Source organism: Catharus ustulatus, chromosome 10, assembly GCF_009819885.2.
Source record: "Catharus ustulatus isolate bCatUst1 chromosome 10, bCatUst1.pri.v2, whole genome shotgun sequence".
NCBI classification, from domain to species: Eukaryota; Metazoa; Chordata; class Aves; order Passeriformes; family Turdidae; genus Catharus; species Catharus ustulatus.
The window spans coordinates 19,972,506-19,988,127 of record NC_046230.1 but is presented as its reverse complement, the minus strand read 5'-3'; the positions used below and the strand labels follow the sequence as shown (position 1 = coordinate 19,988,127).

General features: G+C 45.1%; 1 protein-coding gene across 3 annotated transcripts in view; it reads left to right on the top strand.

The window, feature by feature from the left end:
- Nucleotides 1–381: 381 nt before the first annotated feature.
- Nucleotides 382–15,622, top strand: part of KCNMB2 (potassium calcium-activated channel subfamily M regulatory beta subunit 2) — a 138,705-nt gene continuing 123,464 nt past the window's right edge. Inside the window, exon 1 of one of the 3 annotated variants that reach the window (XM_033068721.1) lies at nt 382–465. In XM_033068721.1, coding sequence (XP_032924612.1) covers nt 428–465 — 38 coding nt within the window. In that variant the 5' untranslated portion in view covers nt 382–427. The remainder of the gene's footprint in view (nt 466–15,622) is intronic. The other 2 variants (XM_033068723.1, XM_033068720.1) reach the window with 2 other exon arrangements.

Below are 15,622 nucleotides of genomic sequence, written 5' to 3'. Positions count from 1 at the left end.
CCATAATTACTGCCTAGCAGTGTATTTTTAAAGCAGTCAGCTGAGCCTTTAGTTTATATTTCAACAATTTGCTTACTTGGTAAAAAAAACAATTCCCAAAAAAAAAAAAAAAAAGCCCTGACAAACTCCACATTCATCACATAGTTTATCTGAGGTCTCCTTTACAGCAAAGCATTGCTTGCAAGGAGGAAGAGAAGTTTGCAGCTAAACTGTTTTGTAACAGATGTATGGATGGAAAAAGTTACTAACTGGGAGTGTTTCCTTCCCAGCCTCGCCGTTGCTATTAGCGCTGGTCTGTAGGGTGTAGCTTTCCTCTGGGGCTTCTGTGTTTGCTTTACGTGTTGCTTTCCTCTTCCTTTTGGTCAGGAGCCTTTTTACGACCTGGCAAAATAGCGCTGAGCAGCAGCACGGAATCTGCAGGACAAAAATGAGCCTTTGCCTTAAATATCCCCGAGACAAATGGAGGTGAGTAGGAACAAGTGTGGGCTGGGGAATTGCTCTCAGTGTGCTGTTCAGAAGTTATTGGCAACTATTACATTGGATTTGTTTGGGGTTTTCCCCCTGTTTGGCTGCAGTGTTGGGAATTTAACTAAAGTCAGGCATGGAAATAAAGCGGAGTTGTAATTGCATCCAGGCCTTGGGTAGGGATTGCAGAGTTGGTTGGGACAGAAATCCTTTGAGCAGGGTTTCCTGGGCCTTCATGGCAGACTCAAACACGTTTTCCCTCCTCCTTTTCCCTGGTCTCACAGTGTCTCTGTGTTTCTGATTCCCCGTGCACACTACACCTGATGAGAGCATTTACCCTGCTCCCATCCCCTCCCTGTATCTCATATATAATGCAGAGGTTGTATTTGCTCAGCTGTATTGAATCCTGCTATAAAAGCAGGGAGCAGAGGGCAGGTTCTGGATGCACAGTGAATCTCTGTAACTAATAAAATATAGCACCTGTCCTGCTGGAAGTGTCAGTGTGAAACCAGACTTGACAGGGTAAGTGATCCCAGTTCATAATCCGATAATGCTGGCACAGTTTGGTGGTACTGGCATAAAAATGGTGCTGAGAGCTAAGCTGGGCTTTGAGATAAATTTAAAATGGTGTCTCTAAAGGAAAATTACTGTGTATGGGGTTTGATGACATGAAGATCTTTTACTCATAGGGTGTCATACCTGGAAGTTGGGTGGATGAGAATGATTTTCTGTTGTACAAACAAGACTCCACGTGAGTCAAAAATAGGCAATTAAAGACTAAATATTCTTGACACTCCTTCTTTCTAACTTATCTTTTTAGAATCTTGAAATTTATTGGAATGGAAGGTTTTTTCCTGTACTGTTCAATGAGTATTTCTAATATCAAACTTTCAGGTTGTGTTAGTTTTGCATGCACTCCTATGGTGTGTTGGTCTTCTGCTGTTTTTTTCATGAAGTTTGGAGCCAGGTTTCCTGAGTCAACTTCCAAAAAAGAAAACACTGTTATTTCCTCTTTGCTGATAATTCAATCTTAAGTCTATTTTCTAGGAAAATACTGATAGCAAACAACTGCAGGTCAGAGAGCACAGAGCTAGTTCATGTATGAAACAGAATGAACAATTTTATATTCATAAAATACCTGATGTAATGTAGAATCAACAATTCTAATAATGGTGGATCAACAAACGTTTTAGATTCGTTTCCTCTGCAGTTGACAGAGCTCAGACACTGCTCCCTCAGGTAAAGCAGCAGAAAGCAGAGTTGTGTTTTGGTGCATGAAGGAAATTCAACTTCTGAGGGGACACTAAAACTCAGCAAGGGTGTCAGAGAGGGACAAGGGGATATAAAAATGATCTTTCTCTTGGTCATTGCCTCTGGCTTCTCCCCACTCTCCCATGTGGACCCAACACTCCTGACTGGGTGTTCACAGAGTGCTCTGGCTTTACTCATCCCCCTCCATGGCAGAGAGCTCACTGCAGCTGATGGAAGATTTTACAGGTCCATACCAGAGCTCAGAGATGACTGCTCACTGGTTTCATGGAAGAACTGAGTTTAGCTGCCTTTTTGTTGGCAAGCCCAAGCCCACACAGCTGAGTCACTCCACACAAAGCAGCAGCTTTGAACATTTGCTTTTCCAAAGTACAATTTTCCTCTTTCACAAAGCTTCCAGGACACTTCTTGCAGCAGAACTTTGCTTTTCATATGCTACACTGAGACAAAAACACAGGCAGCCACACACTTGGTAACAAGGGAAGAGAGAGTCCTGTGTCATAAACAAACCCAGAAGGGAGGCCTGGATCGTGTTTAAAACCTCGAACCACAGACGCAGAGAAAAGAATTAAAAATAACCTGAATAGTTATTTTCACAACCTGACTTTATGTAAGGCAGTATTTCTACTGGCTTTCCAGTTTCTCTTTTTGGACAGCTTGAAATGCTGCCCACAGCCTGTGTAAAATCTGAAGGGGCAGGTTTTGGGCACATGGAAATAAGCTACTGCAGTCATCAGAGCCACATCAAGGTACTCAAGGTGATGTAGGACCAGTCACCCCTTCTCTCCTGGAGCTGGACCTTGGATTTCTGCTGTGAGCAGTTCATGCTCAGCAATCCCTCTGCTACTGAGTCGTAATACCTGGCTATATATTAGTTATTTTAGACTATTTTAATAATTATTCTACGCTGAAAAAAAGAGGCAGAAGCATGTTAATTGTAGAATTGTAGAATCCTGAGACTAAGAAAAATATCATACGAGGAGGAGTAGACAAAATATCCACCTGTAAAATAAAAATGTGCTGGGGAGTCAGTGGAGAGTGAAGAGAAAGAAACACCAGAGCAGCCAACTAGAAAAAAAGGCCAGCACAAGACTTGATAGTCACAGGAAGATCAAAAATAAAATGAAACTGTTTGAAACCTCTCAGTTGGAATACATTTCAGAAGAGCCACCTAGTCTCAAAGAAAGCTGTCAGAACAGCAAATTGAAGTCAGCTGGCAAATTTGAACAGGAGATGTCTTAAAAACAGGCAAAAACTATTCCTATAAGTAATAACTGACATAACTGTCAGAAAGTAAAGTACTTTCAAAAGAAAAACATTGGGAATGGGCAAAAACGTAATTTGAAAATCTTCCATCCAGTGTTTTGCTACCTGCTGCTGGAGATCTGACAGCCATTTAAATTATTTCTCAAGCTCATTTAAGGGGAAAAAAAAAAAGGCTTGCCTTCCCATCCCATCAATTAGAGAAAAATCATCACATCATTTTATGTTGAGAGTTAGTTGATGAATGTCGTGTCATATATCACTGCCTCTGCATCTGACAGGAATCAAAGCAGACACTTTGAAAGGCAAGTGTCTTTGAACTGCTAATTATGCTTAACAAAGAAAGTGTTTCACATGTTGCTTCTTAATGAAATTTCTGCTTTTACCTAAAAGGTTTTTCTCCCATCTTATTTCTGGACAGCATGAAATTATGTTGAAGCTAACAGCAATCTATTTATTTCTGATTATACTGTGATGTTTAAAAATGTGGGGAAAATATTCTGTGTTTCTTGCATAACCAAAAGCTTCTGGAGATTTATCATGAAATACTGGCAAAGGCAACCCTCTGGTAGATATATTTCTCTTTTGGATATATGATATTAAAGGCATCTGTGAATGTTCTGAATGTGAGAATAGTATTTTAGCTCAATTTCTCTACCCCCAGCAATTTCCTCTCCCTCAGTTTTCTCTTTGGGACCTTATTCTCAGAGCAGTGTAAAATACCCCAACAAAAGCTACATCCCAATAAATCTTCTCAAACAAGAGCAATTACCAAACAGGACGATAATTTGTAGGGAGAAAAAGGTAACACGTGCAGGGGCAGCAATCTGGCACTTGAATTCCACCACATTTAAGTACTTTGCAGAAGGTTCAAAATAAGAAAAACAAATGCATAGAGAAAAAAAATCAGCAAAAACCCAAACAAACAACAAACACCCAGCTTGCAGTGCAACCCCTCAGAGCCTCAAATCTTTTGGTGTACATCCTTCTGTAACCCCAAAGCTTTGGAAGTGATGCCAAAAAGGGAAACTCTGCAAGTCCTGGGTTAGGAAGCAAGTGGTGTGTGTGTCTGCTCTGCTTTTATCTGCCAGAGAAGAGATTGTTTTGTATGGTCAGCATCAAAGCACATCTTTCAAATTAGGAATCTTCAGGCTAGGAAAATACTGGAATATGAGGCTATGAAGAAAGTCCCAGTAATGTAGAGAATGTAAAATGGCAAGTCAGGAATTGATGCTAAAACCTGCAGTACACGATGTGAATAAATAAGTTTTATACTTATTGGAATGTGGAATCATGGATTTTCCTGCTGTTAGCCAGACCAGAATTATATTTTTAAATTATAATATTGTCTGATTTATATTCCATGAAGTGAAGAAGGGAATGCAAGATTTGTGCTAACTCCTCAAACTGTAAGAGACAATGTAAGCTCAAGAGTGTCGATTCTCATTTTCCTTAAAACTACTTTTAAAAAGCTTTGCATATACGAATGGAATAAAAATGACAGGTCTGCTAGCTACTTGAGAATTGCTCCTTTCCATTGCCAGTTTGTCCCACACATTCCTGTGAAGTATGCAGTTTTGGAAAGATGCTTAAAACATATAAATAGTACAATTCAGTCAATTGCTCTTCATCAGTAAATAAGAGAGCATTCAGAGGCACTGCCACGCAGCAGAGCCTGGGATTAGCTCTCAATTGCCTCTTCTGTGAAATCTCCCTGCTGTTTCCTCACATCCATTCACAAACATTCTTCCTTTTCACTTACTTACAGTCCCTACAAGTGTTTAGGAGCTCAGCTAATTTGACTGGGATTTAGATGTGGACATTAGATAATAAAAGCAATTTTTAAAATCCATAATGTGCTGGCAGTATCCTTAAATGCTCCTGTTACTCTGGCACTGGCTGTAGGAGCTCTGAGATGGTGCCAGTTTGACAGCACTGGTGGGATGCTGGAAGCAGGTTTGGGGCCATTCCTGGGGAGAAGTCCCTGGATTTGAAGTGTGGAACATGCAGCAACCTTCTCCCTGTGACAGTGACACAGAGCCTGGGGGTGCCTTTTGTGGGGCACCTTTATGCACTCCACAAAAATGTGCTCAAGGATGAAAAGCAAAAGGAAAAGAAGAGGATGAACCAGAGAGTAGCTCCACTTTACCTCATGCCCTGGGAAGGACAAGAAAGAGGAGAGTAACCTCAGTGAGATCACTACTAGAGCACTACCTGAGAGCTGCTGTTCAGCTCTCATCCCTTCTGTTCCAATTCAGGTCTCAAAGGCAACTGCAGAAGTACATTAGACCAAAAACCCCATCTAGCCAAAATTCCCCTGTGCACATTACCAGTAACAACCTCACAGGCAAATGTTAGCCTGCATCTTCCACTTTCCAGTCCTGGGATTTGCATGTCCCCAAAGGAGCAGAGTGATTCCTGAAAGCAGTAGGAAACCACAACAACAGTGGATGTTCTACATCAAATTAACATTCCAGGGAAAAGCTGCTGGCTGAACAGTTGTGGTTTTCATCAAGCACATCTTCTACTTTATACCTAGTGGAGTGGTGGGTGATTCAGGAATTTTGGAAATGATTTTGGAAAACAGAGAGAAGTGGTGCAGGTAAAGCTGAACCTGCCATGGGGCAGCAGATGGATTAAGTGACCCCTGAGGGGCCTCCCAGTCTTTCTTTTCTATCATTTCTCTATCTTAATGCTTCTGTCTCACCAACTAGACAGCTAGCCCTGTATTAGTCAACAAAAAAGACAAATGATGGAGGATAGTTTAGATGAGGCCACTTTGGATGTTTTGCTTGCATTCAGGAGCAGCCATGGGCTCTGGAGGAGAGCTAACAGGCTCCATGCATGGCCAGGTGCTGTCTGGGTTTCCAGACAGCTGAAAAGCTGAAATCCCTCCCTGCAAAAGAAAGGTTGTGCATGCAAACACCATCCATTTCACAGCTTTTATAGAAAATACCCAGTTGCCTACCCTAGTCTGTGATACTGCTTGTGAGGCACATATTCCTCCATTGCATTAGAATTCCTGTCACAATATTGACTTTTAAGTGAGGCAACAGACTTCATCTGTATGTTTGGAGGCAGAAGTTCTAAAAACTACTATAAAAAAATGTCAGTTCCTGACCTTACCCTCCAGCTGAGCCCTGAGAACTTTGGTCTCTTTAGAGAGGCTGCTGTCAGTGTGCTCAAACATGAGCCAGGTTAATGCAGTTAACCCTGAATTCCTGATGGTGTCCTGGCCTTGCCTGCATGCAGGATAATGAACTCACCACTTCCAGGTGTTGAGGCTGCTTGGAAGTGATGCAGCACTGTGTGTTACTGGTGGCACTGGGAAATGGAGCAAGGGGAGAGGAAACATCATCCATTCCACTCTCACCCACGCTGGGTGGAATCACAGCAGGTCCTGCTGCCTCCAGTGATAGCTCCCCTGCATCCTACTGCTCTGCATTTACTGTGCTCAGGAGTTTTGTCAAGAGATTGAAAGCCCTGGATTCAGAGCTATCACAAAGCAAATAGTCTTGAAAATAAGTGTATTTGAGCCAGAAGAACCAAGTCCTCATCTGGCAAGGAAACTTTCATCTCCTCACATCAGTCTTTCTCCAATTTACAGTCTCAATTGTGCACAGGGGAAACTTAAGATTTATCTGAGTCAGAATCCACCTGCGTTTTAGTTCTTTCACTGCTGAGAAATGTGTACAGTTGTTCCCATTATTTCAGAAGGGTTGGTTTATTGGTAGTTTTTAACATCACCCCCTGCTGTCTTCTAATTTTTTTTTATTTTTGGAGCTTAGGAGTCATAATGAATAAAAACCTGTGAATGCAATTCAGTTCAGATCCACGTGTTGAGTCACGGGTTGCTCTTCAGAATGTGCAGGAGTCAAATCTTGCCCTTGTAAGGGGATTGGCAGTAGCTTTGGAAATATCTGTCCTCTTTCCCAGTTTGCAATCATGTGCTGTGCTTCCAGCTCACTTTTTATATAAAAGCAAATTACAAACAAAGCAAAGCATTTTATCTGCAGGCATCAGATATTGTCTTGGTAACCATCCCTGTATCTGTGTGCAGCTGCACAGGGTGGGAAAGGAGGCTCTGAAATTTGTTATGTGGTCTGAGTGTGTCTTACACTGCTCATATTCATGCCACTGTTAGGAGATCCTTCTCATCTTTTACTCAACCCAAGCAAAGCCAAACAAGTGCTTCCCACCTCTCTCTGTCATCCATCACATATCTACTCTTTTGTCATACCTGTGCAGCATTTCAAAGTCAATGCGTACATTTTGTCAGTCATTACTGAACAGGTCTTCAGGGCTCTAAATCCCTTGATTTGGAGAATGCCCAAGCCAATGATGTGAACAGAACCAAACCATTTCAGGCCCTGCTGGTTCAGTGAGACCCTCAGCTCTGTCCCTGAGCTCCTCTCACTTTGAAGAAGAGCTCACTTTGCCTCTTGGAGTGCATTTCTGACCTTTGCCTCCTTTTACCTATTTGAAGTATATGCTTTTGCCATGCAACTGCTTGGGCAGTAGTGCCTCACAGAAGCAGCCAGGGACTTCTTTGTGCTGTCCTGGGGGCAAATGTCACCCTCACAGCCTTATCAGCACACCTGAGAGATACACCTGCATTTCCCCCTATATTAATAAGGTGAACATTATTACATGTTTTATTAAGCCATGAGTACAACAGCAGTTTTAGGAGTACAACCCAGTCTGGACATTGATCCTAATCTAAAGGCAAAGCTGTGCTCAGGCAGGACAAGCTTTCAGGTTTTGATGGCTGCTTGTTTTTCCAGGTTTTGGTAAGGAAAAGCTGTTGAAAACACATTTATAATTTATAAACCATTTATAATCAACTTTCGTGGCTCCAGATAGGTCAAATAAACATGGGAGCAAATTTGTTGAGAAAAACAAGCTGCCATTCTGAACAGCTGGAGGTTTAGCCATCCCCAGAGCAAAGTCCATCAAACCCAGAGAAGTGGCAAACTGCCAGGCAGCTGCATGTGTGTCACTTTGATGGTCACACAGGAATGCCCTCTGGGCAGGAGGGGATTAATGATAACTCTCTGAAGCCCCAAGTGCCTCATTTTTGATCTTCTCGTGGCAGTATATTTCTTCTTCCATTTTCACTTTGTTCTCAAAGCTTCACTCTTCATTTAAACCCTCTAAGGAAACTCCTTGCAAGATAGATGTACATTACCCTTTCAGGAGAAACAGAATCTCTGTCAGAAAAATAAATACTGAAATCTGTTTAGTAATGCCCCTCATGTAGACATCTCTCTCTCATCTTCTTTAAATATTAGTTTAGAAAGCAGCTTTCATTGATAGAAATTTAATTGCCATAATCCAGAGAGCATGGAACATTTCTACAGTGATGCTCTAATGCTAATTTGCAAGAATGGGAGAACATTTGCCATCCTAACAAATTCCTTTTGTCCTTGGATGAAAGAGACAGCAAAGACAGTGCCCCTGGCTAAGTGGAGACATGAGATAGATATCCACAATGCTCTATATATGAAGTCTAGTGTTGGAGATGTTAATAATTTTCAGTTTAACTCCTACAGAATTAAAACTAAAGCAGAGACCTGCTTGGAAATAGCCTGACTTGGTGTTTTAAAAGGTGTCAAAGATTACCTCTTCATAATGACCTTGGAGATGTGAATCCAAATAATGATGTCTGGGTATTTATATGAATGGTTCTTCTCAGAGCTGCCCATCACAGCAGCCAAATACATATACAAATACTAATTTTGCCAAATACACATGAAGTTTATAAACCAGAAGCATCTTTTACTTAATCTGAATCTGCCCATGAAAATGGATGGAATGAGCCCTAAATCCTAGTCCAGCAGTCTAATGTAAGACTTAGGATCCACCATGTGAGGTACAAGATTTGGTGGACATGGTTCTTAACTACAATTAAAGTCAGTGAGCCAGCCCATGTGCTGATGATTACAATAAAACCAACCAGCCTAGACAGTATTTCTACATCACCCTCCTCCTTTTCTGAAATGGTTTAGGGCTAAAACTGTGGGTGTAAAAAGATTTAGTTCCATTCATCAGGCTCGACACAGGTACAGGGCACAGTCACCATGATTCACATTCCTTAGCTGTGGCTTATCCCTATTCAATCCAGCCCTAATTGGTGCCTGTGAAGATGACAAAGACTGTCCCATCTCACACAGCCTGCAAGCACATTCCAGACCCACCAGGAACACACTGCCTTACACTGAAGCTAGAGGTGCTTGGGCAGAGCTGTATCAGCCCTTCTTGGCTGCCAGGAGAAAGGTAAAATCAGGAAAAAAGGCTGCTATAGAACAGTGCAGAGCTCAAGAATAGCGTTTGTCTGCAGGCCATGGTGAGACAAGAGTGCCATTCAGTCTGGCCAGTGGGATCTGGGTGCAGGGCAGGACACAGGATCAGTTCAGCCAAGGCTCAGTGGCACCTTGGCTGGTCAGGACCAAGCAAGTTCTCCTCTGCCTCTGAGCCCCAGAGCCCAGAGAGCAGATCTAGGACAAAGTGAGAAAGCACCACCTGTATTTGCAAGGACTGGTGTGAGTTCTGCACAAATATTATTTGTGGGCAGCAAAAAGAGATTAGCATCTAACCACTGGCTCTCGGTAGAGTCACCTTCAGACCAGTCAGGCACAGTGCTGCTTAATCTGCCTGCATTTCCAGAGCACTGATCACTATGTATCTTTGCATCATGGCCATCCATCACACCACCAGATTCTCATCTAAATACTGCCAGCAGCACTGTGAGCAGCAACATTCCCTCTTCTCCCTCTGCATCTTATTACTGAAGTCGCTGCTGGCAGAGGAAAGGAAAGTGGCTGTGTCCACAGTGACATTAGCAGAACTGTCAGCTTAATCAATGCTGATCCTCTCCCCCTCATCCATGCATCTCTGCCCCTGCTCTGCTTTTTGAGGCAGCAGAAAATCCATATAAATTCACCACTGTGCACAGCCATCCAGAAATGCTGCTTGTGTTCCATGAAACCTTTGGTACCCTGTCTTCAACTCCCCATGCTGTGTCCCCCTCAGCCACCCAAGCCTCCCAGGCTGAGCCAGGGCTCCCTGAGGCTTCTCCTGGACAGCAGGAGCATCCCTGGGAGCAGTCAGAGCAAGGAACCTGTCTGCAGGCTCCTCATCACAGAGGAAACAGGATTCCAAAGGCAGAGCAGGGCACAAGAGAGGCTGGGTGCTTTGACAGAGACCACACTGCAACCAGATAAACCTGCAGCAAAGCTTCCCAAACCCTTAGGAGTTGGGATGTTTGTCAATAGTCCCTAAGCAATTCCACTCAAACAAAAAAAGTTATTTTGCAGTTTGGAAAGGAGCAGGGAAACCTCCACTAGTGGTGGAACTCTGTTCAGCTCACTCATCCCACACAGTGTGGTGTGTAAAGGGGAATGGAGCTGCAGACAACACTTCATAAAGGGAACTGCAGAGGATTCACCCTGAGGGGACCCTGCTGGACTCCAGGTACCCCATTAACTCAGGCACAACCAGCAGACACGTGTCAGTAGAGAGCAGCAGTGCTTGGTCATGCAGTTGTAAAGCATGAGATATACAGGCAGCTTGTTTGGTAATTCTGTTTGTGTAGGGTTTAATATTTTTTAAGACAGTTTTCAGAAATGGGGATTTATGTTCTTTTGCTCTTTAGTTCACCAGGCTGACATACAATTCACGGTGTGCCTTGTTTGATAACATGGCTCAGTCAGCTGGAACTGGATTTCACATAACAAACCTCTTACAATGCACTTGGAGAGGGAGCATCAGAGCAAAGACAGATATTCTTGGACAACTAGCATTTCAAAAGTTTCAGCATCTGTAACCCCCCTCTCTGTCTGAAGTCTTGCACATTTAGGGTGTGGGTGTTTGCACACCCATGTCTCTCTCTACCACTTGTCAGCTCACTGCAGTTCTCAGCTGTGTTCTCAGCTGAGTTCTCAGTGTCACCCTCCCCTGTTGCCATCTGACACTCCCTAGTCTGGAAAGGGAGATCCAGAGTTCAGTGAGCTGCCCCAATTCAGGCACAGGGCCTGCAGAGCAAGCTCACCTTTGCCTCCTGGTGTCCCCTCCATCCAGCCCATCTGAACCACAGCCACAGCACAGCTTGTGCCAGGGACAGCAGGAATCATGCTCAGGGCTCAGCACACTCAAATTTGTCTCTCCTGCGACTTTTCCCATCACAGAGTGCATGAAATTAGAGGTGTGCTCCTTACACTGTTAATAATTATTTCCTATAAACTTTCTCTCTTCCACTGTGTTTCCATTGCTCCTCTGACATTCTCTTCTTTACCAAGAACTAAAGGAAAATTCAAGTACCATGTTACTGCACCAGGCTTCCCTAAGATTTTGGGGGGCAGAGAAGGAAAGGTTTGTTTCTCCCCTCCCACGACAGAATCACCCCTCCAAGCAGCACTGCAGTACTAGCAGGTAACTGCATTTCAGGAGGAGTAATTCCACCTGGTCAATATTCCCACCAGCCCAGCTGTGGAGAGCTGGCTGTTAAACATCTCTAGATTGCACAGTGATATGAACCTAATCAACTCCTGTCTCAATTTTCAAATCTCATTGAAAACCATACCTTGCCTTCCTCTGCAGTACTGCTTCATTTTCCCCTTCCACTGAGCTATTATTTAATTCACTGGCAGTAGCTGGCACTGACTGGAACACAGTTCAGAGGATTGACCTGGGGCCACAGCCCAGGGCTGAACAGTGCTGCAAGCCTGGACCAAGCACTGTGCCCCTGTTTCCTCATCTTTGACATAAGAGTAATGTTTCTGCTGCCAAGGGATGCTGGAATAATTATGCTTCAGGAATATTCAATGCTAAACACTTCTGCCAGTCTATTTATCATGTTTATAGAGTAATGACTTTCAGGAATAAGAGATTAGAGAATATCCCTGTAGTTAGAGTTGGGCTGGAGTACAGCAGAGCTGACTCCTTGCTCTTAGGAAACAGGAGAGACCCTAGGCAAGGTTTGGGCTTCAAACCTCCTCCTTTAGGATGGAAAATACAACCTTTCCCTCTCTGGAGCCAAATAATTCCTATTTGTGTGTTTCCATCAGTACAATTGCTGCCAGTTTTTAAGTGAATTGTCACCTGTACAGTTCCAGTATGGATTCAGTCTATAAATAAAGGACAAGAAGGAATAACTGCAGTTGGGAGAGGATTTGCAGCACTTGGTCAATGTCTGATTCTTGTATTTAATGAAACCTTGCACACCAGGATTAATTCAACGAGGGAAATGTCTCTCACAGCCAATATTGACTTCAATAGTCATTCATGACATTGAGCAAGACAGCTACTATTTGTATCCCTTCCACTGAAAATCAGGAGCATAACATCAGCCCAATACCTGCTGAAAAACCAGACAAGGCTGCTCACAGGCTGCAAAACCAAGGGCCATGCACTGTGAATTTCCCTTCTGGCATGGTTTCCAGACAGTTCTAAAGACATGCCACACCTGATCTCCCACGGAAGTTTTGAAGGAGAAGCCCAGCAGATTTGATTAATGCCAAGTGATGTGAGCAAACAGAGCCCATCCTGCTGCCTCCCACTGCCCAGCCCACCAGCTGCTCCAGCTGCAGATGCTCTCACTCCACCTTTCTCCATGTTTCCTGACAAAACACCCAGCTCATCTGCTGCTCTTTAAGCAATTAATGGACTGCATGCAGCATCTGGTGAGCAGGGGCTCTGCAGGGCCCCTCATTTGGAGCAGCTCTCCCCCTGTGGCACACGAGTGCTCTGGCCTCATGGCCAGTGCTGACCAGAGGCACAAACCAAATGGTGGAGCTGCACTGACACAGGCCAGCTGGCCACTTGCCCTTATCAATTTTCATAGGTTTGATGAAATACACACTCATATTAATTTATTAGCATCAGTGAAGTTACTGCCAGAACTGGCCTCTCTGCAGAGCAATGTCTGGGCCTGCACAGGATAGGTTTTATTTGCAATTATGCAACTTCCTCTATGGAGTATATCTTCCTTTAGCCCTTTTCATCTTCCCTCTAGACAAACATTTTAGATGCAGATTACAGAAAGCTTTTTCCTTTTTTTTCCCAAAAGGCTAAGAAAAGCTGCAGTAGCAAAGATGCTCATTTGAGGATACTAGCTAGGTGTTGGAAAGGAAAACTTTGGATAGCACAAAGTGTGCCTTGGTAACCTTGTTGGACAAGAAGATGGGATTGAGCCACCTCTCTTCTCCTAGAAAGGAAAACCAAGTCACAGAGCTCAGCTTTGCTTAGCCTTGGAAGCTAATGAGGGAGTGGGAATCAAAATTCTACTGATTTTATCCCTTTGAAAGTCAGAAACAGAGATAAAGTTACAGAACACTGCTCTCAAAAGCAAGAAAGAGACCTCTCAATGGTGCTGGTCAAGTAGGAGAGAAGGCAACAGTCTCAGGCACACCTGCACAGTCCTGATCCTTGCAAAGCATCCCACCTGCACAGAGTCCTGCTCATGAGTGTTAACAATAAATGTGTTTTCAGACATGCTTTATTTACCTGCATGGCTCCATAGACCATTTCTTGCTGGTTTTGATTAAGAAATGAGGAATTTTCAGAGCTGCATGATGTTGCTGCTTATCACATGAGAGTGAGATGAATTTCACCTTCCCCTTCAGTAACCACAGCTCCGTGCTGTGACCACACCTAGGGCTCTCAATAGCCAAAAACACCCAGGAATGCTGGTTAGTGACTCAGCTGGGGCTGCAGGAGTGAGAAAGGGCCCCTGCTTACTTCAGGTTGGTGACCAGCACATAGGAACCAGCAACTGAAAATACAATGACCATTACAGTCACTGACACCTAAAGGTGCCTTCTAGCTTGCCTGGCACAGGGAGGGCTGAGATGAATTACCTTGCTGGTTTGGAGATGGTAGGACACTGAAAAATATTAAGTTTTCACCATGCCTGGGTTGCAAGAAAGCTTTTGTACAAAGCATGACCACAGCTTGTGCAGCTGTGGGAAATGGGGAGAATGGCAGGAAAAACAGGGTGAAAGAAAACAACTGGTTACAAGGAAAGCACAAAAAAAATGAAGTGTCCTGTGGCAGGGCAGCAGTGAGGAGCTTGTCTCACTTGTAAAAATTGCTTCCATTCCCTTTTCTCTCTGGATCTGTCTCTATGTTTGCCCATTTTATGCCAGGACTGTCTTCTAATGCATACTTATAAATTTGTCAAAGGTTATGTACAAAGGGATAATGGACAAAAGCTGCACTTCTGCATGTGCCAGCATAACACTGGAAGTGACACTGGCCACCAGCCGGCAAGGAAAGCCTGTAGGATGTGTAGGATGTGGCATGGGACTGAGGCCCTGCCCCAAGGGGTGTTCCTGACCTTAGTGTTGTTCCATCTGTACCAGGATCAGGCTTAGTTTAAGTAAGACAAGCAGAAGGGAGTATAGGCAGGCCAGGGCTGCAGGGATTGCCTGGGAACCTCTGGTTCAAGGAGAGAAGGAGGGATCACTGAGTAAAAATTGGCTGTGCTTTCCCTTTCCCTTCCTGCAGAGAAGGTGAGTGATCAGAAGGATCCCCCAGAGATCATTTCTGGTGGTCTCTGGTCTCACAGATCTGGTGGGTCTGACAGAGAAGATCCTGAGATCCTGAGATCCAGGAAGGTTGGGTGCATTCTGCTTTGACCCCAAACCCTCTGGGACACTGGGAAAGCTCTGGGTCAGTCTCTTTACAGCCCTGCAGCTCTGTGGGTGCTCCCTGTGCCCTCTGTGCAGCCCTATCCCCTCTGTGCACCCCCCTGTCCCCTCTGTGCACCCCCCTGTCCCCTCTGTGCAGCCCCTGTCCCCTCTCTTCAGCCCCTGTCCCCTCAGTGCAGCCCCTGTGCCCTCTGTGCACCCCCTGTGCCCTCAGTGCAGCCCCTGTCCCCTCTGTGCACCCCCTGTCCCCTCTGTGCAGCCCTGTGCCCTCTGTGCAGCCCCTGTCCCCTCTGTGCAGCCCTGTCCCCTCTGTGCAGCCCCTGTCCCCTCTGTGCAGCCCTGTGCCCTCTGTGCAGCCCCTGTCCCCTCTGTGCAGCCCTGTCCCCTCTGTACAGCCCTGTCCCCTCTGTGCACCCCCTGTACCCTCTGTGCACCCCCCTGTGCCCTCAGTGCAGCCCCTGTCCCCTCTGTACAGCCCCTGTCCCCTCTGTGCACCCCCCTGTCCCCTCTGTGCAGCCCCTGTCCCCTCTGTACAGCCCTGTCCCCTCTGTGCAGCCCCTGTCCCCTCTGTGTATCCCCTGTCCCCTCTGTACAGCCCCTATCCCCTCTGTACAGCCCCTGTCCCCTCTGTACAGCCCTGTCCCCTCTGTACATCCCTGTCCCCTCTGTACAGCCCTGTCCCCTCTGTGCAGCCCCTGTCCCCTCTGTGTATCCCCTGTCCCCTCTGTGCAGCCCCTGTCCCTTCTGTGCAGCCCCTGTCCCCTCTGTGCACCCCCCTGTCCCCTCTGTGCAGCCCCTGTCCCCTCTGTGCACCCCCTGGGCAGGGCTGTCCCTGGAATCCACCTCTAGGTGCTGCTCTACTACCAGCTATGGATTTCCCGGCAGGAAAAACGGGAGAGGGATGGCAGCAACAACTTCTTGCTGCAGGAGGAAACTGCAGCAGTTCCGAATCACCAAAATGAGCCTTTTTTAAAGCG